The 25,414-nt window shown below is 59.4% G+C and overlaps 1 protein-coding gene across 1 annotated transcript in view; it reads right to left on the reverse strand.

Annotated features, from left to right (window-relative positions):
* Window positions 1-25,414, reverse strand: part of LPCAT1 (lysophosphatidylcholine acyltransferase 1) — a 38,203-nt gene that overhangs the window by 5,321 nt on the left and 7,468 nt on the right. Inside the window, exons 2-12 of the mRNA XM_043488674.1 lie at window positions 17,380-17,522; window positions 13,588-13,802; window positions 10,391-10,503; window positions 9,088-9,148; window positions 8,778-8,836; window positions 7,788-7,822; window positions 6,965-7,019; window positions 5,322-5,404; window positions 2,226-2,351; window positions 1,524-1,677; window positions 1,152-1,250 (exon numbers count right to left, since the gene is read on the reverse strand). Coding sequence (XP_043344609.1) covers window positions 1,152-1,250; window positions 1,524-1,677; window positions 2,226-2,351; window positions 5,322-5,404; window positions 6,965-7,019; window positions 7,788-7,822; window positions 8,778-8,836; window positions 9,088-9,148; window positions 10,391-10,503; window positions 13,588-13,802; window positions 17,380-17,522 — 1,143 coding nt within the window. The remainder of the gene's footprint in view (window positions 1-1,151; window positions 1,251-1,523; window positions 1,678-2,225; window positions 2,352-5,321; window positions 5,405-6,964; window positions 7,020-7,787; window positions 7,823-8,777; window positions 8,837-9,087; window positions 9,149-10,390; window positions 10,504-13,587; window positions 13,803-17,379; window positions 17,523-25,414) is intronic.

A 25,414-nucleotide genomic window follows, 5' to 3' on the forward strand; every position in this document is an offset into this window, starting at 1 on the left:
GCCGCCTGCCCCGCACCTGCTCACACACGCCCCAATCCTGGGCTGTGGGTGGGGACGGAGGGGGAGCCTGTGGGTCGTCGACCTCAGGTGGAGTAGGCCGTCCACACGAGCAGGACACGCGGGCACCCTGTAGGGATGCCAGACACAGGGGCCGCCCGCTTTCTGGGGAGCCTGGGAGGGGCAGTCCCTGCAGGGGAGGCCATTGTGGAGAACCACCGGGACCCTCGGGTCAGCTGCTCAGGCAGCCCTGCCCCCCCCGGCCGTGCACCTGGCCCCGGGGTGGACGCCCTAGCAGTTCATGCTTGTGCTCAGCTGCTGTGCTGAAAGCAGGTCGCCCGCCCCCCCACCAGCCGCCATCGTGACGGCAGATTCTACCCAGCCATGTCAGTGAAGGGGCGATGGGCCCCGAGAGGTGCCCGCTGAGGCCAGAGGATGCGGACGGGCTTTCCTGGTCTTGGTCCACCAAGCACTGATGCTGCCCATCAACTCCTCTGCCGGGACTGGTGGAGCCACCCTGCGCTGTGGGGTCCCTCCCAGCCGTGGGAAAGGCCTGCTGGGGCTGGAAGGCAGAGACGGCGTTCCCCACCAGCGAGGGACAGGGCTCCCCGGACCTACACACAGCAGGTGCCCATGAGTCTCGCTAGTGTGAGATGGAGCCTGTCTCTCGGCGGGCAAGGCCTGCCTCGCTCCATCCTAGCAGACTGACCCCACGAGCGGCCTTCAGGGCCGCTGGCTGGATCCAGGTGGGCCAGGACCCCAGCGTGACCCTTCCCTGCCTCCCAGACTCACTGCCCGCCTCGTGAGCAGACTGGCCTGGAGTTACACTGGGGCTGGTGGGTCTTCAGCCCCGAAGCCCTGCTTCCCTCCGGTCAGCAGGCCGACAGGGAGGCTGTCTGGGGAGAGACGGCCCAGCGGTCCTGCTAGGCACCAGCAGGACTCGGGAAGGTGAGCAGGGCTCTCATCTAGGAGGAACCGGGCAGAGGCGCTTCTGGGCCTTTTTACAAGCAATGGCTGGTACACACTCAAGTGAAAAGGGCCGGCACACGACTAAGTTCCCCAACATCCTAAGGGACTACAAAGTGTCTCACAGGTTGGACGAGCCCATGTCTCCCCGACCCCACATGTTAAGGTCGCAGAATCGCCGCACTTGCCTTGAACGCGAGCTGGATGGTGTCCAGGGTCCGGGCCGGCCGGCAGACGACAGACAGGGCGACCACGTACTCACGTAGGTCCACCTCCCCGCCGCCACCCTGGGGACAGACACCGTTAGCAAGGGCCCCGCCACCTCCCGAGGGCACGCATGCACTCAGGGGTCTTTGAGCGACCAGCTTCAATTCTCCCAACTACAGGCGTGCTTGCCAACAAACATTGACTTAAAAGCCAAATTTCTCTTTGCATTTGACAGCACAGGACAAAACACTCCAAAAGACAGGGTGGCTTGGAAGATGGGCAACAAAGGCTGGTCTCTCGTTTGCTTCCAAAATTGCCCCCAGGGAAAACCAGCTGTCCCCCGCCACCCCTACCTCATCAAACAGGGAGAACAGGTCCTCCAGCGACTCGGACTCGGGGACCCCCAGCTGGGCTGCAAACTCAGGGAGCGTCACCCTCCTGCCCTGCTTCATTCTGGCGCTTTCTGCATGCCTGTCCAGATCCTGCTCAAGTTTTTCTGGCTTTAGTCTAAAGAAAAAAAAATGAGGGGAGGATTGTTTTCAATAAAGTCACAGAATGCTGAAAACGGAAGCTTTATGTCTTAAGACCCAGCAAACCCTGAAGATGATTCATAGACAGAGCAGCAGTCAGTCCTTGGGAAAAGGGGCTCGTCTAGAAGACTGAGGGCCAACTGTGCCCCCGACCCCAAGCTCTGGGACCCCGCGGTGCACGGGCCCACCCTGGGACCGGCCCTCCTAGGATTCGGGGCGGGGCTGGGGGCGGGGAGGCCGTCCATAAAGAGACAGTCAGGCTAGCCATTCAGGGTTTAAGACACTTCTGTGTGGAATGATGCTGGCATTTCAAAAAAGAAAAAATAACCCAAACCTCAGAAAGAGCACCGTTAATCATTTCAACTGGCTTCCGCCTGCGACCTCTGGGTTTGTCATCAGTGCCCGGGTGGGGACCCTGCGGGGCCCACATGAAGCCTGTGCCCTCTGAACGGTCTCCTTCGTCCCAGGTGCCTGAGAGACGGCCGCCTCGACTCAGCGCCCGCCAGCGAGGACCAGGGAACTCACCCCAGACCCCTGAGCAGCCGGGCAAACTCCAGCAGACAGGTGTCAGCGGGGAGACGGAGCTGGCCTTCCGCCAGGGCCAGCTGGCAGTCCTCAAACGTGTAGTCGGTCACGGAGACGCCCAGGGCCCTGTGGGAGAGGAGGGGCTGGGTCAGCTGCCCTCCGGGCAACAGGGGGGCCGTCCCAGGGAGGGAGCGGCCAAAGAGCAGCGTCACACGCAGAGGCCCAGGGTCTCGGCCCCTCTCGCACGCTCAGCTCTGGCGGCGGAGACCCACGCGACAGCGAGGCCTGCCGACTCAGACGTCCTGCTTCCTGCTCCGGGACCCGTGGGCGCGGAGCCCTGGAGCGGTCTGTCCCCAGAATGCGTGCATTTTTAACAAAAGACTGCCCTCCACATGACCCAAGCTGTCTGCACCCTAAGTGGCACTTCTGCTTAGGTTTCCACATTCTGCAGCCTCAGTGAAGCTTTAGTTACACATTAAAAGTAGAAGCTGATAAGAATACAGGTGGTGGTCAGGGTGGAGGGGAGAGTCATGGAGAGAACCAGCTCCCCAAGAACAGGAACGACCCCCTGGGTGAGAAGTGGGGCGCAGGGGTGCTGGAGAAATGGGTGGCTTCCCCAGGCAAAGGCCCTGGTATGTCCGCGCCGCTCAGGGTGTGCCGGCACTCAGCTGCGAGAAAGGAATCGGGGGGCAAAGCCCCGCAGCATCAGAGGGGTGTGAAGGCCGGATGAGGGCACACGCACGTGTGAGGGGACGAGCTGCTCTGGGGGCCCCCCCACCCCCCGGCCTAGGAGGCGGGGCAGGCAGCGCACCATGAGTCCTCTGGCGTGAGAGCCGGGCCTGGAAGGAGGGCGCGTCCTCCTGAGCGTGAGCCCAGCCGGCTCAGATGGAGGGCCATGCAGAGAACACTGGCAAAATCCCACTTTCCCTGTCCTGGGGCTAAGGACACAGGTGGCCCCGTCCACCCAGTGGCGCGTGGCAGACTCCGCTTCCCTCGGCCGTTCCCACCTGGGAGTGATGCGGGGAAAAGCCGCAGGCCTGCTCCCAGCCCCGCCGGAGTGAGGCCCCTCCTGTCGGTCCCCCCAGAAGCCACATCTGGAGGGTCCTAAGCTGGGCCTGGAGGGAGGTCGGAGGCCCTGACCCTCCCCCTGGGCGCCCCTAAGCCTGCAGGATGGGATGAGGTGCCCGCGGAGCCCGCAAACACCCACCACCCCCAAGTAGGAGCCTTTAACAGGAGCCACTGGGCACTGAGTGCTCTGGACGCCGAGGTGTGTAGAGCATATTCGGGGAGCTCCCAGGTAGCCTAGAGGTTAGGACTTGGCACTTTCACTGCAGAGGTCTGGGGTCGATTGCTAGTCAGGGAACCATCCCGAGTGCCAAGCAATGAGCCAAAATACAAAATAACAGCAATGATAGGAAGTACCACACTCGGCACTAAACACAAAGGCTGAATAGCTGACCCCACACGTCAGTGACTTGGGGCCTGGGGCTGCCCAGCCGCGGGTCAGCCTGGTGCCTCAGCAGTTCCGCCCATGAGGGACGGAGCCCGCATCTGGCGCCTTCAGGGACAGGAAGCCGCCCTCGCGATGCAGAGCACCCTGCTCTCCAGGCTGGCACCGCCCTGGGGTCAGAGGGAGGCAGGACCCGGTCATCCCACAGGCTGTCTCAGATTCCATGGAAAGCAGCCTCCTCCTGACGTTTATGGAAAGTGCATTCACAGTAGGAAATTTACCAGGTATCGAGAACGACCCCGCCAACCCTGTCTCTGTAACCGAGGGGGCTTTCGCTCGTCTCGGTGGGACAGTCGGCCTTCCCGATCCAAGGTTCCACATCTGAGGACACAGGGGCAGCATGCGAGGCCATCGCACACGAGGCGCATGAGCCTCCCTGGACTTTGGTCTCTGAGGGCCCTGGACCCAGTCCCTGGCAGGTATGAGGATATGGCTGTGGTTCCTGGTTGCCATGGCAATGACTCTGAAGGCTCCATTCTGCGGCTGCTGAACTCCCCTAAAGAGCACTCAGGTCTGGCCGTGTGGGGACAGGAGCCAGAGCTGCTGCAGGTCCGGAGGGTCCCCTGGCTGCCTGCAAAGCCTGTGGGACCCTGGGTGGGACCCTCACGGTTCTGGAATCCTCCTGCAGCCGTGAGGCGAGACAGGACCCGATGGGTATCTGTCCTTTTCCACTGAGCCAACACGGACCGTATGACAACACAGAAGTTTCCTTAGGGTAGGTACTTAAGATTTTTAATGGCTAATTTACTGAATATAAACTAAAAAAAAAAAAAATCACACCCAAACTGTCAGGCCTCTGACTCTGTGGAGAGTATATCTGTCCAGGGGCTGATCAGGGTCCCTCACTGCCCTGACTTCCCAAAAGCTGAGAGTCGAGCGCCTCCTGCTGCCCGGCGGCTCTGTGTCCCAGAGTCAGCGTCGGGGGTCGGGGTGCGGGGCGTGTCCCCCCCAGACTCTGCTCCCAGCGCTGAAGGCTCTGAGGTGTGTGGGCAGGCTGAACGCCTGGGGTCTGGGGTGAGGCTGCCAGGGCCCGAAACCAGCCAGGGGCTGCAGGGAAACTCAGGCGGGCATGCTCCTGGCTGCAGGCACGCCGTCCTCTAAGCGCCACGGGATTAACTGCACAAAACCCGCGCTCTGCGGAGGAAGAACCTCAGGACTGCTCTCCAGGAGGAGGGCAGCCAGGACGTGCCGGCCCAGGCCCTCCCATGCGCTCGTGACCACGGCCCCGCTGCCCGTCTCCATGCGCACGCACGGACACAGCCCCGCGGGCACTGCTGGCTCACAGCGATGGCTGCAATGCAGAGAATTCGGGGGCAATGACCCATCCTCTGAAGGCTGAACAAGCAGAAACGTCCGCCGACAGGACGGGGAGACAGAGCGTGTGGCCAAGCACACTCTGGCTGACGCTCGGCCAGGCTGGTTCAAACCCATCGCCCGCCCCGGCTGCCGGGTGGTCTCCAGCAAGGCCAGGACGCCGGGGACAAGGTCACCGAGTGATGAGAGCCGGGGAGGCCGCGGGCGCTGGGGCGTGCATGGAGCGCCGACCCGGCGGCGCTGGGGGGCGGCGGCGCGCGGGGCTCACTCACTCGGCCATCACGCGGCGCACGTTGCTGGCGTACAGGGCGGGGTCCTTCCTCTCCTCCTCCGAGGGCGTGTACACCGGAAGGAACTGCAGGGACAGAGAAGCCGGTCACCGGCACGGCGTGGGCTCCCCGCTCCGCCATCACCACCACAAGGCGACCTCCACCCTGACGGCCGAGCACCTTCCACTGGAATCGTCTGGACTTGTCACTCCTGCTCAAGCAGGTGCACGTGTGTGCACACACAGACACACCCACACACGTGTGCACACTCCCAAACTGCCTTGCCTCAGCAGGAGCACCACTCCCTCGACACAGGAGTCAGGGCTTGGAGCGGTAACTTCACCCCGGGGCTCAGTCTTTAGATGCAGAAGAATCATACATGTGCTCCCATTTCTCATGGTCTCAGTTTCGTGTTTCATCTGAGAGGCTCTCAGCAGCTTTTGGACAGCTACTGCATGATAAATCGCCCCAGGAACTCGGGTCTCTCTGTGACTGAAGCTCACAGTGTTTTATGTACGTAAGTCCCACGCCTTGGGCCAGGCTCCATCATAGGAAAGGCTCTAGGCTGTCACTGCTACCTTTTTAAAAACTCTGCAAGTTGCAGCAGTTTGACCTCAGCACTGGCATCTTGTAGAGAGACACAGGAAGGAGTTCAGAGCGGCGTCACAAAGCCACACAGTTTCAACTCTTAAAATTAGAAACCAGGCTGAGACAGAGCATCCATCCTCCCCGGAGACTCGGCCCGCCGCTGCCTCCCGGCCACCAGCAGACGAGCCACAGCAAACCTCCTGGGCTGTGGGCCGGCCGCCCCTGGACGTGGGCCATGGCCCTTTCAGCTCAGTTCTTTATTAAGTGGCTTATTTCTGCTGAAGTGGAAAGCCTGGCTGAAGGCCGGGATCATGTGTAAATTCAGCGTTACTCTACAAATGAAAAGCTTTACGCTGTGTAAGACTAGTCTTTCATTTTTCAGATGTAGGAGTAGCAAGTGAATTCCACTTTTAAGAAAACAGACTCTATTCCTCATGATTAAATTTACAGGCTGCATGAATGTGGCATGTTTATCTGAGCAGAGAGCACAGGTACTGGGACTTTGGAGACGGGCTGAAGACTCGTGGGCAGTTTGCCTGGTCTGACCGGGCATTCAACAGAGGGCAAGAGTGTGATAAGTTCAGCAGCACGATGCCAGCCACGTCAGCATCAGGTGAAAATGTAAGTCAAGAGAATCATTAACTGCTTGTGTGCCAACTTTATATGCTGTCAAGCTACGCTAACCATAATAAGGGAACAAGGGACTTAGCTTCCTGCGGATATTTAAAATGCTATCTGAATGGATAAAAGGTCATACAAGAGACACAAATTGACTGAACCACTGGGAAGCCCTCTACGAAGCCATGAGAAATGGAGCGTTCAAAGCAAGACAGATAACCCGTAACCTCCTACAGATGCCAGCATCATGTATAATATCACGTCCGTAGAGATCCTGATGTAACATCCTATCTCTATGGACCTCAACCTGGTAACGCTGTCTATGGAGACCCTAACATGACATAACGCGACATTGCAATAACATGCACAACACGACACTGTGAAACATCCTGTCAGCACAGACGCGGCCGCGACGCTGTGGACGCCGCATCCGGACAAACCTCAATTTCCATTTGATTGTGAAACTGGCACAGCGTCAGCCACAGGATCTTCAACCTTAAACGTGAACAAATTTACAGCATGGTGAAGTCTCGGTTCCCTGCAGCTCTGATGCCGGGTCTCCACGCCCCGCTCCCCTGCAGAGGGCACCCCTGAGCAGGCTGGTCTCCAGGAGGCGCCGAGCCTTCCTGGGCCTGAATCTCAACGGCGAATGCAGCCCTGAGGACAAGGCTGAGCGCCTCAGAGACGCCCACGCCGGCCTGCCGCAACCCGAGGCCGCGCTCCCTGATTGGCCTCCGGCTCAGGACGCCTCGTCTCCCCGACATCCGGCCCCTCCAGGGCCCCCAGGCCCGAGGTCGTGGCACCCCTACCACTGTCCACCTCTTCACGGCCCGCTCCAAGCCCAGCTCGCCAGGAACCTGAAGGACCCCCTTCCCAGACTCTCTCCCAGCTCCCCCCAGCTCCTCACCTCCCACTCCACCCTTCAGCCTTGGCGATGCCACCTCCGCCACTCGGGCAGGCCAGGGGCCCCGGGAGGGCCGCCCCCCCACCCCCCAACACCAGCACACACCGGCGCCCGGGCCCCCGTGCACCCCCTTCCTTTCCGGGGTCAAGCTGTGCGCTCAACCAGCGAGCTGACAGACGCAGGTGGGAAGAGGAATCCATTCCCCTCCCACCGGGGGGAGGACCATCAACTTCAGTCCCAGGATCCCGGGTGTGGGGAAGGCCGCCTCGTGCAGCCAGACTGAACTGCAGGCCGGCGCGGCGACCCCTAAAGCGGCTCGGTGGCGCCTGGAGGGGAGGACAGGGTGGGCTCTGACTTACGCTCCCGGGCCTCGCCATGTCCACGTGATGGTGTCCTGGGGGCAGGAGAGCAGCCGTGAGTCCCGACGGAGCCCCTCATCCCCGCGACCCCCCTCCTCCCAGAGCCGCCCAGCGCCCTGCTTCAAACGAGCCGATGGAACAAACTGGAGAGGGGGAAATCTAGAGCTCTACAGGCCGGTGACAGATCCTCATTCTCAGAAACCGACCAAAGGGCGAGCCTCTTCAGGGCCGTAAGGACGGCTGCACCAGCCCACGTGGCTGCCAGCTCTACTGGCGTTCAGACACCGGGTCTGTCTACACCGGCGGGCACGGGGTCAGCGTACACACCTGGGGCCCACGGGCCCGGCTTGGAAGCAGGGGCGCTGAAAGCCTCTGGGGCCCACAGACGTCAGAGGGATCCCGCCACATCTGAACCAGCCCCCCGCCCCCTGCCATGACCTGTCGTGACAAAGCTCCCAAGGGAGCTCGTGTGAGCGAATACACCTTGGGTCCCCCAGGGAGGTTCTCACAGCCAGCACCAGGCAGGCAGGGACCCCAGAGCTGCACACCCCTGCAGAGGCAGGATGCAGCCTGGGGCAGGGCGGGTTACAGATGGGGCGGCCGGGGAGAGGCACCCACGGGCACCGGGGCCTGAGGCCTCATCCGGGGCTCACCCTGGAAGCCGAGCTGGGCTCTGCCAAGAGCACCGTCAAGAGGGCGCTTGTGCCCCCGGAGGACCGAGAGCGGAGGTGGCTAACCCCGCTCCCTTCTGCTCTCTAGCCTTCGGGACTTAGTTTTAAAATGTCCTGAGTGTGAACTGGGTGGCAGAGATGCTGAGGAGACCTGGTGGGGGGGGTCTCATACCCACGGGTCCAGCTCAAGGACGGGCCAGGACTCTGACCCACAAGAGCAGGGCTTCAGGAGCGAGTGCGGGGGAACGCTCTGGAACACCGGGCCGTTCTCAGGCCCAGGACACTCGCTGGACCTGTGTGCCCAGGAGAATGCACTCACCAGTTTGTTCGGGTACCGCAAAACCACGGGCTGGACGGGAACCCCTGGGATGAACGCACCTGCGGACGGAGAAGGGATACGTCTCATCTCTGTGGCGGCACGTCCCCCGCCCGTACGGCCCGGGAGGGTCTCAGCACAGAGTGGGCTTCTCGGTCAGAGGTCACTGGGGGCCGGCCATGGACACTCAGACCAAACCCCAGGGTCGCAGGAGACAGATAGGAGAACACCTCCGGGCTGAGGCACTTTGCTGGGAGTGAGGGCCTTCCCCACCTTCTCGCAGAGAGAGAAAGATAATTAAGGCACTACATACCAGGCTTGAAGGTGATTAAGCACGTCCTATTGGTACAGGTGCCTTCTGGAAAAATCATTATCTTGAAATGAGAGGGAAAAAAAAAAATTTCAGCATCAAAGGGCCGGTTCAGGGGCCAACTTCCCAATCTGCTTCTTCTGGGCCTGAAATAGTTCAGGCACTTCAATCACATTCAGTGGAGAAAGGTAAGAGGCAGACAGAAGCATTCGTGAATTCCCCCTCTGACTGCTGGTTTTACTAAAATCTGGAAGCAACGCAGACACACAAACAGCACGCGTCTCCCAGTGGCAGGACGCACAGTGCCCTCCAGAGCTGCCGCGTGGAACAGACACGGACCAGCCCACGGCACAGGCAGGACAGAGGCACACGGATGGGAAGTGTGAGGCTGAGGACGGGGCCTCGTGGACCGGGGCCGGGCCAACAACGCAGACACCCTCGGAACCAGCAGCAAAGGTAACGCCTTGTCACCGGAATCTCCCATCTCTCTAACTCGTACTGACTCCCAGCAGGGGGATGGAAGCTAACTTCCCCCACGTGCTGGAAAATACAGCCCATAATGCTGCTTTCAACCCTGGGCCCTGGAGGAAAGACCAGCTCCAGGGGGCTGGTCCAACCCTGGGTCAGGCAGGTGAGCTGAATGGAGGAGGCAGGGTCATGCCATGCTTGGGGGTGGGTGGCAGCCGGGACCCTGGAAGCACAGCCCCCCAGGGGTTGCTCGTCCATGGGCAGGGGGCCACAGCAAGGCTGTCACTGTTTTCTGAGCAGCCAGAACCCAGAGAGTCCTGTGGGGCTCCGGCTTCTTGAGGTCGGCTCAATAGAAAAGAAAAACTACATGTGTACACAGCAGGGGTCACACCGCACCTACGGCTGCCTCTGGCTGAGGATGCTGCCCCACAGCCCAGGCCAGGCTTCCTGGTGCCTCGAGGGAACCAAAGCGTGCCGGGAAAGCTCAGAGCTTTAAGAAGCAAGTGGACGCAGCCCAGTGCCCTACTCAGGCACGAGGCCGCTGACTCCAGAGCCAGGCCAGCCAGCTGTTTCTGACGGAGAACTTAAAAGATGACTTGGGAACTTCAGATGCATGTGAAAATTATTTTCCCCCATTTCTTATTTTTAAAATGCCAGAACCAAAAATACCTGATATACAAGCACATTCTTAGGCTTGCACTTATCAAAAATAATGTGAAACACAATGAACCCAGTCTCCAGGGAAGTCAAGTTCTGGCTCTCAGGTTTCTTTCCCCTCTGACCCCTATGTTCAGGTCTTTCAGAGTAAATCCGTGCAGGACACAGCAAGGCAGCCCACCTGTGGCCACTTCCCGCCGGACTGCGCCCGCCTCCTGATTTCCTCCACCGTCTTCCTGCGGGAGTCCTGGTCTGCCCGGGACACAAACACTGGCCGTATGTACTTTATCATAGCTGAAAGAGAGGGCGGGGCGCTTGTGGGGGGTGGGGTCGGTGGGGGCGGCTCGTGGCATGGTGATCCCCCCGGAGGTTCCCCGCGGGCTTTGCCGGCCACAAGGGAGCAGGGACGGCACTGACTGGGAGCCCCACCACCTGCGGGCCACAGACGACAAGGCGGGAGAGAGACAGACGGTGGGCTGACCCGCCGGACTGGAGAGCCCTCGGTCACCTGCGTCACTGATGGAAGAGCCAGAGAACCCAGGTCCACGGCCGACCTCCCCGGGCCCGCGGTGACCTCCCTGGGCCTATGGGTGATCTCTCTAGACTCACAGCTGACCTCCCTGGACCTGTGGCTGACCTCCCTGGGCCTGTGGTGACCTCTCTGCGCCCATATCTGACCTCCCTGGGTCCACAGCTGACCTCTCTGGGCCCATAGGTGACCTCCATGGACCCGTGGCTGACTTCCCTGGGCCTGTGGTGACCTCTCTGCGCCCATAGCTGACCTCCCTGGACCCGTGGCTGACCTCCCTGGGCCTATGGGTGATCTCTCTGGACCCGCAGCTGACCTCCCTGGGCCTGTGGCTGACCTCCCTGGGTCTGCAGCTGACCTCCCTGGGTCTGCAGCTGACCTCTCTGGGCCCATATCTGACCTCCTTAGACCCGTAGCTGACTTCCCTGGGAAACAGGACCTCTGCAGATGTGGCCAAGTCAAGATGAGGTCACACTGCACAGGGTGAGCCCTGCTCAAGGACTGGTGTCCTCGTGAGGAGGACAGATGGCCAGGTGACGACGGAGACAAGGGTGAGGGGACATGGCCACAGCCGGGTTCGCCCAGGAGGGCAAGGACAGCGGACACCGGAGGGGGGCCTGGGATGGGTTCTCCTTTGAGACCAGCCTGCTGAGACCTGGGTTTTGGAGTCTGGCCCCCAGAACGATGAGCAAACACATGTTCCTGTCATTTTAAACCCCAGGCTCCGCGGTGCTTGGTCCCCATTCCAGGACACAGAGACCCTTCTTAGGGGTTCCCTGGGGTCCAGAGGTGAAAGTTCTGTGCTGTCACTGCCGAGGACATGGGCTCAATCCCTGGTCAGGGAGCTAAACCCTGCAAGCGGCGTGGTTAAAAACAAAAGAAACAGACTCCATTCTCAGCCCCCAGCAAGTGTGTGTGTGAGAGTGTGTGTCTGTGTGTGAGTGTGAGAGTGTGTGTGTGTGTGACTGTGTGAGAGTGAGTGTGTGTGCGAGAGTGTGTGAGAGTGAGTGTGTGTGCGAGAGTGTGTGAGAGTGAGTGTGTGCGAGAGTGTGTGTGTGTGCGTGCAAATGTGAGTGTGAGAATGTGTGTGTGTGAGTGTGTGTGTGAGAGTGTATGAGTGTGTGTGTCTATGTGCGAGTGTGTGTGAGTGTGTGTGTGAGAATGTGTGTGTGACTGTGAGTGTGTGTGTGAGAGTGTATGTGTGTGTGTGTGAATGTGTGTGTGACTGTGTGAGTGTGAGAGTTTGAGTGTGTGTGAATGTGTGTTTGAGTGTGAGAATGTGTGTGTGAGTGTGTGGGTGTGAGTGTGTGAGAGAGTGTGTGGGTGTGAGAATGTGAGTGTGTGTGTGTGTGAGTGTGAGAATGTGTGTGTGAGTGTGAGAATGTGAGTGTGTGAGAATGTGTGTGTGTGTGACTGTCAGTGTGAGAGTTTGAGTGTGTGTGAGTGTGTGTTTGAGTGTGAGAATGTGTGCATATGAGTGTGTGTGTGTGAGAGAATGTGAGTGTGTGAGAGTGTGTGAGTCTGAATGTGAGTGTGTGAGAGTGTGTGTGTGTGAGAGTGTGTGTTTGTGGGGGCAGGAGTGCACTCAGGACTCCCACGACCAAAGCTGATGGTGACAACCAACACGCTGGTCCTTGAATAAGGATTTAAAGGTGGGAAGTACTTCTCAGGAGAGAAAATCTGACCTGACGGCAAGTGGAGGCCATGGAAGTCGGTTACCCTCCCGGGCTGGTGAGGCCACAGTGGTCGGTTTCCACCTGCTCTGCCCTAGGGCCACCCCTCATGGGGCCCAAGATGGGCTGTGAGCTTCTTTTCTGAGTATTTTTGCTATTTGTAAACAATAATGTTTCATGACCTTTATTTCCTGGACGTCTTACAAAACTGAAAAGAAAACATTTTTAAAAAGAATAAAATTCTACCTAGTTGGGTCCATGGCACTCAAAAAATCTAAGCGCATCTCAGTGATATTTTGTCACATGTCTTGAAACAGTTTGCTTTTTCATGCAATTGACACTATTTCATCCTTCCTCACTGATTATTCCTGACGCTGCTAAAAAGGGCCATGGGGAGAAAGGGAGGTCTGGTGGAACCACCCAGAAGGATGAGGCAGTGAGCCCACCGACTGGTACAGCCCAGCAGCTACCCCCGGCACGGGCACTGAGCTAGCCCCAGCTTCCAGCGCTTCTGTGAGCCAAGGGCAACACGCTGTGTTAGAGCTTGAAGGAGCGCTTTAACACCTCACAGTTGAGGGTACTTGTGTGCTAATAAAAAATGAAAACCACAGTAATATCAGAAGAAATCGTAACACAGAGGTCAAGGTCAGGGCCTGGCTCACGGGGGTGGGACCTATGCAGACGTGTCTGCCGTCACGTGACCTGGACCAGCCAGCAGGGCAGGTGTCGGTGCCCCCAGGACGGGGAGGGGGGCTCAGCACTCCCACCAGGATGGGGGGGCAGTCTCCCAGCAGGATTGAGGGGGTGGGGCTCACTGACTCCCTGCAGGATGGGGGGTCACTCTCCCAGTGGGATGGGGCTCTCTCTCCCAGGAGGATGGGGCTCACTACCCCAGCAAGATTGGGGTCACTACCCCAGCAGGATGGGGGGTCACTCGCTCCCAGCAGGATGGGGGGGTCACTCTCCCAGTGGGATGGGGCTCTCTCTCCCAGGAGGATGGGGCTCACTACCCCAGCAGGATGGGGGGTCACTCCCCCAGCAGGATGGGGGTCACTCTCCCAGGAGGATGGGGGCTCACTCCCCCAGCAGGGGGTTCACTCCCCAGCAGGTTGGGGGCTGTCACTCTCTCCAGCAGGATGGGGCTCACTCCCCCAGCGGAATGGGGGGCTCACTCACTTCCCCACATGGGGATGTCTCTGCTCTCAGCCTTCATCACGACGGAAGACATCGTCATGGTGATAGGGATGGCGTCGAAGTAGGAGGAGTGTGGAGCCAGGGCGAGGATGGCGGCCTCGGTGGGCAGTGCCCGCCGCCCCTTCACGGCCACGTGGTGGAAGCCGCCCGCAAACCACATGGTGCGCATGATGGCCCTGAGCAGCACGTCCACGACCCTGCAACAGAAGCGTGGCCGTCGGGGACAGCGCCTTGCCGCCCACACCCCGTCAGGGGCAACGCCGACCCCAGCTGGCGCCAGCACCCCGTTCCTGAGGCAAGGGCACCGTTCACACTGGAGATGCAGAGCCATTCCAGGGAGGGGGCCGGGGGGCAGATCTACAAGGGCAGCGACCCGCCCTCGCCCCCACCGTCCTCCCTTCCTCACATAGGGAGACACCTTAGACTCGGATGTGTGGGGGGAAGAGGAAGGTCCGAGGAGACCCCAGGGCAGGCATCAGAAGAGACCCACACATGTCAGTACATTACGGAGCCAGGGTGCTCTGAAATCGTCCAGAGGACAAGAAAAACAAAGCATGTGTGAAAATCCAATGTCTCCTGCAGAAATGTCAGCTCCTCAGAAAGGCTGGAAAATGGAGAGGGAACCTCCCAGAACATGCCAGAAAAAGCCAGGACAGAACTATAAGACACCAAGAAAACAGCTTCTCAGATTGAAGGCGGGCACAGACTCCCAGCACCACATCAAGGCGCTGACCAGAATGCACTTTGTTAAAGAAAAAAAAAAAAAGATTCATGCAATCTCCTTTCAAAAGTTTCCAAATTTCCAATAACAGAGACTTCGAACTTTCCAGAGAGGAACAGGTGGGCTTCTAGCATCTAAGCTGCAGGTAGCAGCGTGTCACGAAAGCGCTGAGTCAGGTCTACACCTAACTCAACACCCACCAACACACAGAGCAGAATAAAGACACTTCCAGACACAAACGGAACGAGCTCCTTCCGTGCATCTTCTTTCTGAGATAAAATCCGATACTCCAGAAAATCTTGGATGAAAAACAAACAAACAAAAAGAAAACAGGCCCAGGGAATGCAGACCACGCCCGAGAGAGCAGCAGAGGGACAGGCACCAGCTGGGGTCAGGGCCCCGGGTCCCGAGGGGACAGCGACCCCCAGGCCGCAGCCTCGGGACCTTGGGGACAGAGAATTTTGAGGCTATACTCAGGGCTCATCATTCTTTTGGTAAAAGGCAACATAAAACTGGAAATTCCATAAAACGGAAAAAGACAATACAGGAAGGAAAGGTCAGACCTCCCACAGCAGGCGGATACGCAGGTGACCTCAAGAAGCCATGTGTGAGGGAAGCCCATGGTGACCCTGACCGCCACCCTTGCCCAGCCGGGGCCCCAGACCTGCTGGCCACCTGGCGCCCCTCAGGGCTGGGTTCTGACCCCAACAGGCCCAGAGCACCCGACTCCTTCCCCGGGCGATGGAGGCCACGGTAGAAGAGCCACACAAGGTAGGTGTGCGTGCTGCTGGGGTACATGCCAGTACACGAACACGTGTATGCACATGCACACACGCATACACACAAACACGCATTTGTACACACTCGTGCACACACACAGGCATACACTCAGAACGATGCTCAGTCTCTGTGGACGTGAACACCCAGACCTCCTGTGAAACCACCCCATGTCTCTGCACGTGGGGCACATCATGGGCCTGTCTCTCTCTCTCTCTCACACACACACACACACACACACACACACGATGCTTCTGTGAAGTGGGCTGCTGGAACTAAACTTGGCTGTGGTCCACTTATCACCCGATGAGATCAAGTGCATCACTGCAGACAAGAAAAGCCACAGGGAGTCAGAACAGGGAAATGCAAGGAGCCCCGAGTCACCTATGTGAAAAGACAGACTCGGAGGCCGTGCGAGGTGAGAACAGGAGGGAAAGGAGCCCAGCCCGGGTGGAGGAAGGAAAAAGGGAATAAAGATACTTTTATCAAATCACTCCTTCTGGGTAAAAACTACAAAATCTCTGGTTTCTGTAGGTTTTCAATCCAGAGAAACTGAAATTCTGATTCCTTTTTGGCCTGGATTTATTTTCCTTGACTATACATTTGGTACCAAATTCACCTGGGTTCAATCCCTGGGTTGAGAAGCTCCCCTGGAGAAGGGAAAGGCTACCCACTCCAGTATCCTGGCCTGGAGAATTCCATGGACTGTGTAGTCCATGGGGTCACAAAGAGTCGGACACGGCTGAGCGACTTTCACTCCCTACTCCCTCATACTTTAGTTAAAAAAAACTCTCAAGGTAAAGTATGATCTCCAAAGAGATTAGAAAGCCTGGTCCCTGTCCCCCTCTGGTTCGCTCTCGTTCGCCCTCGCTCGCTCACTCACGGACCTGCTCATTCATTCTGGAGAGCTCCGTGACACCAGGCAGTCTCCGAGGCCCAGATGTGCTGGGACACACCTGTGGAGCTGGCCACACCTGCCTCCGGTTTCAAGGGAGGAAGAATAACCACGGTTCACTAGAAACTGGGGACGGTCTGCGGACGAGAAATGCCGCGAGGGGGGTGAGGCGTCCCCCAGGTGTGGTGCTCATCCACGGCTCAGAAAACCCTGGACCAGCAACCGGCTTTCTCTGCCCTGCACGTGGTAACTGCTGCTCTGACCGTGGCGCGTGGGCAGCGGAGAACTAAGGCCCAGGAGAGACACCAATTTCGCAGCCTCTTAGGGCATCATCAGATAGCGGGAGAGAGAGGAGGGCCTTGAGCTGGTCTGTAAATCTTAGGGGCGGGGCAGCAGGCACCGGAGGCCGTGTGGGCCCTTGGCCTCGGCCACAGGAGTCCTCGCTGCAGGGCAGCAGCCTGGGCTGGTGCAGAAACGAGTGGGCAGCACCGCGTCCCAATAAACCTCATTCATAGAGCAGGTGGTGGCACGTTTGGGCTGTGGGCTCGTCTAAACTAGTAACATTTTTATTATTAATTAACGATAAAACTAATAACAAATCTGTTTTGAATAAACCATCCCAGGGCCCTCAGGATGGATCAGAGATATAGACACAGCAGGTTGTGAACACCTTGGTTTTAACAGGAACAGTGTCTTCTAAGACACTGAAAACACCCAGGAAAATCCTTCCACTGGCTTGTTTCCCTTCACTAACAGTGAAGAGTTAGTTAAGGAATAGCTTTTGCATGTGTTCGCTCTGTCCCACTCTTTGTGACCCCAAGGACTGTAGCCCACCAGGCTCCTCTGTCCATGGGATTCTCCAGGCAAGAATACTGGAGTGGGTTGCCACTTCCTCCTCCGGGGATCTTCCCCACCCAGGGATCAAACCTGTGGCTCAGACACTGCAGGCAGGGAACCCCCAGGGAAGCCCAGCAAAGAGAGTTAAGGAACAGCCTTAGGTATTTAACACAAGAAAAGGCTGTGACTTCATTTTGTTTTGCTGGATCCCTGTGGGAGCTTTAGTTAAGCTGCATTTACACGTCCATCTACATGAAGCCATGGTTTATCACTGTCCATGGTGTAAAAGCAGAGAGCAGACCCGGGCAGCAAGCCCACACGCGGCCTCGAGGGCTGCGGGCAGGAAACACGCGGGAGCCTGTGCTCAGGACACCGCACAGAGGTTAAGTGGCTCGCGGAGTCCTGGAAGGAGCCTCCGAGTAGGAGCGGCCGGGGAGCAGCGGGGGAAGGTGGCCTGTGCCGGGACGGGGAAGAGGACTGAGCCACGGAGAAACGGCTCTGCGACACCCCCACTGCCCCGGAGCCCCCGCAGACTCGGACTCACCTCCGCCACAACACCGGCGGCTGCTCCGGTTCCTGCCCGCCGGGTCCCAGCGAAGACACGAGCGCCAGGGGCCAGGCGAGCAGCATCATGAGGAGGGCGACCAGCAGCCGGACAGGGAAGAGCGTCAGCGTCAAGACGGCGACCTGCGGACAGGGCACGGTCACTGCGGGGCTGTCCCCGGGCTCCTCACGCCAGGCCCGCCCTGCCCCAGCCGCCTGCCGAGGGGACGACCTGGAGATGGGCACCCTGCCGACTCCCAGCCCCACCTATTCCCAGCAGACGGCCCCGCCCATCCCTGCACACAGCCCCGCCCACTCCCAGCAGACAGCCCACCCACTCCCGGCCCCGCCCATCCCAGCACACAGCCCTGCCCACCCCGGCCCCGCCCATCCCAGCACACAGCCCCGCCCACTCCCAGCACACAGCCTACCCACTCCCGGCCCCGCCCACCCAGCAGACATCCCCGCCCACTCCCAGCTCCACCCCCCCGGCCCCGCCCATCCCCGCACACAGCCCCGCCCACTCCCAGCACACAGCCCCGCCCACTCCCAGCACACAGCCTATCCACTCCCAGCCCCACCCACTCCCAGCAGACAGCCCACCCACTCCCGGCCCCGCCCATCCCAGCACACAGCCCTGCCCACTTCCAGCAGACAGCCCACCCACTCCCGGTCCCGCCCATCCCAACAGACAGCCCGCTGGAGCCCCCTGCTCTCAGCACCCCAACATGGGCACATTTACATGCCATAGGAGGCACAGAGCCGCCAGAAGAGGGCTTGGACCGCAAGGAGAGGGGGACCCGGGGACTTCCCAGCCCCAAGAAGTCAGGGATGGGAGGAAGGCCTAGCAGGGATGGGGCGTCCAAGGCCACAGGTCTGGTCCAGAGGACACAGGAAAGGCTGGCTGGGGCTTGTGGGGAGGGGAGGCTCTGCAGGTGAGGGGGACAGCCACAAGCCTGGGGGGAGCAGTGAGGGTGGACACACGGGGTCAGTGGAGGCCGAGTCAGGAAGGGCCGAGTGGATGGGCAGCTGTGCGGGAGGTCCAGTGCTTCTGCACAAAAGATGCTCTGGATCCACGTGGCGAGGGGAAGGGGATGCTCAGGACCAGTGAGTTTTGTGATGAACTTGATTTCAGGGGGCCTGATTAGAAAATGGGGAGGGGGCGGAGTGATGAAAAGACTTAAGACTCGCAGAGCCTCATGAGCAACAGGTGCAGTTTTTGATGCTTTACAAGAATATACACATGAGATATGTGGGTTTGGCACACAGGAGACAGAAGAGGCAGGAAGAGATCCAAGTCTGAGCTGCTCACTGCCGCGCCCCCACCCCCCACCCCCACTGGTCTCTGCCACCTTCCCTGATTCCTGGGGTCTCCATCAAGGCCAGCGCTTCCCGGCAGGAATACAACACAAGCCATCTGTGTCATTTTACTTTCTCTTGCAGCCGCATTTAAAAACACAAAGGTGATGAAATCAGTTCAAAACGCAGTTAATTTAAGCCAACACCCCTGAAATTCAATCATCTGAGGAGGCACTCAGGACAAAGTGTGCATGAGCCACTTTACTTTCTCTCCCGTCATGTCCGGGGATCCAGACACAGCGCATCTCAATCACACACGCCATGTTCCAGGTGCCCAACAGCCACAAGTGGCCTATACTGCCCGCAGCCGGTGTGGGCCATCTCCACGTGCTGCTTACGGGAGCCAATCCTGACACCCCGTTGGATCTGTTTTATTATTTTAACCTTTGCTTCCTGTTGCTTTTGTTCACTAAAAGGATTCTGTCCACACATAAAGGCCTGACTCGTGGAACCCTGCCCACCTGTGGAAGGCTACAGGAAGGAAGGAATTAACATAGCCTTCCCCACGACTGGCCCTTCCAGGAGATGTCTGCAAGATTAATGGCCTTTTCACTTTACCTCCTCACCTCCCCGCTCTCTGTTCATAACAACAAAGCAAGCACAGTAACTTGCACATGGTAACTTGTACTCCGTAACCAAAGCCCACCTTGTTGGGGGAATTCCTACGGAGCTTTCTGATGGCTGCTCCCATGCTTTCAAATTGTTTACCTGGATTTCCCACTTTCTGGAGTTATTTCAGCGTTTTCACCTCGGAGGAAGTTTCTGCGGGTCCTTGGCAGGTGCTCTTTCCAGTGGATTTCCCGTCATTCACCCTCAGGGTCATCGCGTGTAGCCGCTGCCCTGGAGTTACACGAGCCCTGCCCTGATCCCCGGTGTGTGGTTCGCGTGGTTTGTGCTTCTAAGAGGTTTCAGGCTGAGAGGACACACTCGCCCCTCCTCTACTAACCTGCTCACAGAACCACTCCTGCAGCTTGTCCCTCGTCTCTGCTGTGACCATTCAGCCGTATGAACTCTGGATCTCACAGGCGCCTCTCTCTTCCACTCGTGTTTACTCTGCTGTTCTAACTTCTTGAGGGAAGAGCCTGGAGCATTATTTTCAGAAATACCTTATCTCCCCCAATTCACACAGAGAACGCTACTTTCTATAAGTACTTAAATTCAACCCCACTAGTTTTAAAACATAGCCTTTCTTTCCCGTTAAAATTTAGGTTAAATATTATATCCTTTTGCACCCTTGCTATTATCTTGTAACTTCGTTACAGAGAAATAGAAGGCAGACGCTCCGCTTCCTCAGCTACTGCCCCCGCCTCTCGGGCTGCCTGGCCTCGCCTCCTCGGCCACTGGCCCCGCCTCTTGGGCTGTCTGGCCTCGCCTCTCGGGCTGCCTGGCCCCTCCTCCTCAGCCACTGCCCCCGCCTCTCGGGCTGCCTGGCCTCGCCTCCTCGGCCACTGGCCCCGCCTCTTGGGCTGTCTGGCCCCGCCTCTCAGGCTGCCTGGCCTCGCCTCCTCGGCCACTGGCCCCGCCTCTTGATCACTGGCCCCACCTCTTGGGCTGCCTGGCCCCGCCTCCTCGGCCACTGGCCCCGCCTCTTGATCATTGGCCCCACCTCTTGGGCTGCCTGTCCAGGAGACAGTCCAGGGCCCGCCAGGGACTGTGCTGCGAACCTTTTCCTCCTACGTCCTGTGCTGCCAGCCCCTCCAGGGTGCAGACGGTTGGGTCCCTGGAGAGTCCCCTGTGTGTCCCCACAAATGGACCCTCAAGCTGCTGCCTGTGCCAGAGCGCGAGCAGACAGCGGCGGTGGACAGGGGCTGTGGGGGCCATCATGCTCAGCGCGCTCACGGGTGCACAGCGACACGCCTAGACGGCGCAGCCACACCCAGGACGGCTGCTCCTCCAAGTGACAGAGAGGAACGACACAGCTCAGGCCTTTGAGGACTGCAGCTGAAAGGGGCTCGGAGGCAGCACCCCAGTCCATCTGGACCGACAGAGGGTGATGACCAGGCCTGGAGGGGCAGCCCCAAAGCTGGGACAAGCGCCTCTGCTGAAGTTGCTGGTTAATGAGCAGACAGCGTCCTGAACGCAACAGGGCTCACCGGTCACTCTCATGGACGTGACGCGTGACCATGTCTGCCCCCCGGAGAATGCACCCTGCGCCCACTCTGTGTGCCTGAGGAGACACAGGCCTGGCGTCTGAGCTCTGCAGCCAGCAGGAAGAGGACGTGTGAGTGACCACACAGCCCCCACCCACAGAGGAGGACAGGCAGGTGCAGAGGGAACGTGGCCTGAGGTGCAGACCCGCCCGGGCTCTGTGGAGGGTCGGGGGGGCCGGAAGCACGCTGGGCTGTGAAGATTGCCTGGAGGAGGCGGGCACCTCCGGAGCCCACAGGTGCAGGAGCGCCTGGCTTCCTGAGAAGCTGGGACCCGCCTCCCTCCTGAGGCGCAGCCCACAGTCTCGCCCCGCCGCCATCATCAGGAGCCCACTATCCTCAAAAGTGGCAGGCCGACTTTGTGGTCACCCTTCTTGAGGGCCATACAAGGGAGGCACTCAGGGTCCTGGGCTGAGCTACTTGGTGGGAACTATCAGAGGTTGCTCAGGAGAAACTGCCCCAGTGTCATGTACATGCTGCTGTATTTAAAACGGACCACCAACAGAGACTTACCGCACAGCACACGGAACTCTGCTCAGTGCTATGTGCCAGCTTGGGTGGGAGCGGGACTTGGGGGAGGGTGGATACGTGGATACGTATGGCTGAGTCCCTTCACTGTTTGCCTGAACAACACTGTTAAGTGGCTACACCCCGACAAAAAATGGTTTTGGTGTAAAAAAGAAAAACAAAACAAAATGGGCTCAGCAAGAACAGACTTGAGCGTGCATGCTCCCAGCACGTCCATGTGGTCAGTCAGCCGTCTAACCCAGAGAGGCAGGCGCACCGCCCGCTCTCAGCCAGCACACTTCGCCGTGAGTCCCGGCACAGTGGGTCCCGGTGATGACCTGTCCAGGCCCGGGGCTCCGCTTCCCACCAAAAGGACCCAGGGCCCCACGCAGATGGAGCCACAGGAACACAGGAACAGTCCCCGTGTGGGGGGAACCACACAGGCACAGGCCCACATCCACACACACGCACCCCAGCCTCACCGACTGCCTTTGGGTGACTCTAGGAGACTCATTTCTGATTGTGGCACCCGCCGAGGGGTGGGCGGGGTGTGCCCACGAGGGGCTGGCATGTGCGTCCAGAGCCCTCCCTCCAGGGACGGCCACAGGGCCAAGGGTCCTGCTCAGAGGCGGACCAGCCTGAAAGCCTGACAGAAATGGAAGCCCTCCAGCGCTAGGTCAGGCCACCAGCTTCCAGAAGATACGGAAGACAGGACAGAGCAGCAAACACAGACACCCCAAACAAGCGCAGGAAAAAACCAAACCCTCTGATCAGAGTGTGTGTGCGGGTGCGGGCCGTGTAGACGCAGCCAAGAGCCAGCACCGGGCACCTGCTGGCCGAGCTCAGCGCCCGCCCCCAGTGCCAAGGAGCGGACCGTGCCTTCAAGGGCGACACCGCCCACACGGTGGCCGCTGGACGTCCTTGTCCTTGAGATGCGGATACACGCGGGATCTTTACGGGCGCAATGACACCTGGGCACCGCTTCCAGAACACTGCTGGAGGGGGCGGGGTCAGTGGGTCCAGAAAGGCCATCAGTGGGGGGTGCGGAGGCGGGGGGTGTTAGGGGCTGAGCTGTGACCCCCAGCACCTTACAATGTGACTGTCTTTGGAGCTCGGTCTTTAAAGAAGAGATTAAGGTAAACACGGTCACGGGGGTGGCCCTAATCTCACGTGACTGGCAGGCAGGATGCAGACGCGCACAGAGGGTTAAGCATGTGAGGACAGGGGAAGACAGCTGACCGCCACACCCAGGGGAGAAGCCTCGGGAGGAACCAACCCTACAACCCTGGATCTCCCGCTTCTAGCCTCGAGAGTGGGGAGGTACAAACTCCTGCTGTTGAAGCCACTCCCCTGCGGCGCTTCGATTCGGTCGCCCAAGCAAAAACACTGGCTGTGTGTTTCAAACGGCCCGTGGTAAGAACCATGAAAGTGACGCTTGTTCTGGATGGAAAACGCTCTCCAGCTCACAGCGAGTGTGTGGAACCCACGGGTCCGGAGCTCTCCAAGTGCAGCACCCGCAGTCCCAACCCCCGGCTCAGACCAGCCCGGGGAGCACTCCCCCCCACCCAGGCTGCCAGGGTCACTGGCATCACCCACGTGCAAGCTGGCCCAAGTGCCTTGTGTTGCACAACCAGCGTGGAAGCACCCACGTACTACCGACGAGACAAGATCTCTGCAGAGACCCGCGCCCTCTCCTGGGGAGGGCGGGCCCCAGGGCACCACGTGGGCTGTGCCCTCCAGCGCCTGCCCCCCCGGGGACCCCAGTCAGCACATGGGACCCTGACAGGACACGTGTCAGGATGCACAGGGGGGCCGGTGCTGCCCCAGACGCCTGTCAGCGAGCTGACCCGCGGGCACAGCAGACCCTCCTCAAGGCCTCTTCCCACCCAGCGCTGGCTGTGACCGCGTGGGGAAATCCCGCCATCCCAAGGGAAATGCACCTCCAAGAGGCTGGAGGGCAAAGCACTCCTCCCGCGATGAGAGGAAAACATCAGCAAGATCACACGCAGGCCCGCTGGCTGCGGAAGCTGGCCCTGCGCCCACGTCCCCGGCCCTTATCTCTGCTTTCAGCGGTTCTGTGCGGCATGCGACAGAAATAGAAGCTGATGTACTGGGCACTTGATCCGCCTGTGGGCACCACAGACCATACTCTGGCGGTGGGTCGGGTCCGCGAGCCAACAGGTGGGTGTGGACCACAGACACGCCGGCCCTGGACTCACAAAGCCAAAGCACAGCCTTGCTGTGGACGCTGAGCGGAAAGCTGGGGCCACGTGTTCCTGGGGCTCCCGGAGCAACAGCTCAGGCCCGGGCCCCAGGCTTGAGGACCCTGGGGCCTTTGTGCAGCAGGTGAGACCTTGGGGTCAGCACCGGGCTAGGTGCAGCAAAGGTCACCTGCGTGACGGACGCCAGGGACCAGCCCAGGGAAGAGCTACCAGCTACATGGGCCTCAGAGGACACCCCCCGATGTGACACTTGGAGGACTCCTCCCTCCAGCAAGCACTCGCACGTCCAGGACGTGGGCCTGACGGGGACCATGTCCCTACATTGCCATCCCAGCTGCCCTGGGCTCCAGAGGCATCAACAGGGTCGCTGGAAACCCGCCCCAAACCAGCATCCTAGGGCCCCCCGCCCCGCTGGCTCCTCAGACACACACTTGGGCATCATATTTGATACCTTTCTTTCCTACCCCTCCCAGCTCCGTCCCCAAATTCAGAATCCCATCCCCCCCACCCCAGGTGCAGCCCAGACCCCTCCCCGCCCTGCATGCGGGGCTGCAGTCACCCTCAGGCCCCAGGTCCCCTCCCCTAGGCTGGTACCTCCCCAGGGGGTGCCTTCCCCAAAGTGCCAGAGGGGCTCCTGAGCCCCGCACCCATCAGCTCCAGGGAAGGGCCGTGCCAGACCCCCAGAGGGTGAGGGGCCAGACCTCCAGCCCCTGCCCTTCTCCAAACACCGGAGGAGTCACCTGCCACCGCTGACACGGACGGGCTGCGGTCTGGGCAGAGGTCACCCCCGGAAAGAAGCAGGGGTTAGGAGTCAGTGCTGAAGGCAAGGGAGCCGTGGATTCTGGGGCTGGCATGCGCTTCCCCTGGAGCTGGTCATGGGCACCTCCAGGGTGTCCCGAGAGGAGCAGATTAGATACAAGACTCGCAAATTCTGCACAAAGATCTCCGAGGCACGCAGGACAGACACAGGAGCCTTATCTGGAAATCACCTTTTTTTTTTTTTGCTGCTACTCATAATAAAAAGGGCTTCCCTGGTGGCTCAGATGGTAAACAATCCACCTGTAACGCAGGAGATGGGTTCAATCCCTGGCTCGAGAAGATCCCGTGGAGAAGAGAATGGCTACTCACTCCAGTCTTGCCTGGAGAATTCCATGGACAGAGGAGCCTGGTGGGCTACAGTCCATGGGGTTGCAGAGTCTGACATGACTGAGCAACTAACACTTTTGCTTTATATTAAAAAAGAAACAAATCAAAAATGATAAAGCCAGCTGTCTTTGAGACTCCTGATTTAGAGCGGACAGAAGATGCTAAAAGTGCCAAGGCAACACTGATGCCCTGGCAGCGTGGGGCTGCACCCCAGCCTTGCGGGGCAGGAGGTGGGCAAAGCCTCGGAAACACTCGTCTGCTGGACGCAGCGGCGAGAGAAGAGCGACACGCCTGCTAACCTCACTGTTCTCCTGCGAGGAGGCGGTGACAGAGGTGTCCCAGGGGTCCCGCCAGCTGGCACTGCCCACCCCCAGGCCCCCGAATTCACAGCAGCAAAGGAGGAGCATCAGTGGGGGACCCGACAGTGAGGCGCAAACCCAGCAAACCGGCCTGGAGACGCCTCCCCTCTGCCTGCCCCGTCTGTAAAAACACCTTTATTAAACGTAAAACGCCTTCCAGTTCAAACCATATCCTGCTTTCAAATAGCAAACAAGCAGTCCTCACAAGTAACTCGAATAGTTCAAACACGTGAAAGCAAAAGTGAAACGGAAAGAGCTGGCAGTCTGAACCCAGGCTGTTGGCTGTACCTCATCAC

The sequence above is a fragment of the Cervus canadensis genome, chromosome 16 (genome assembly GCF_019320065.1).
Source record: "Cervus canadensis isolate Bull #8, Minnesota chromosome 16, ASM1932006v1, whole genome shotgun sequence".
Classification (NCBI taxonomy): Eukaryota; Metazoa; Chordata; class Mammalia; order Artiodactyla; family Cervidae; genus Cervus; species Cervus canadensis.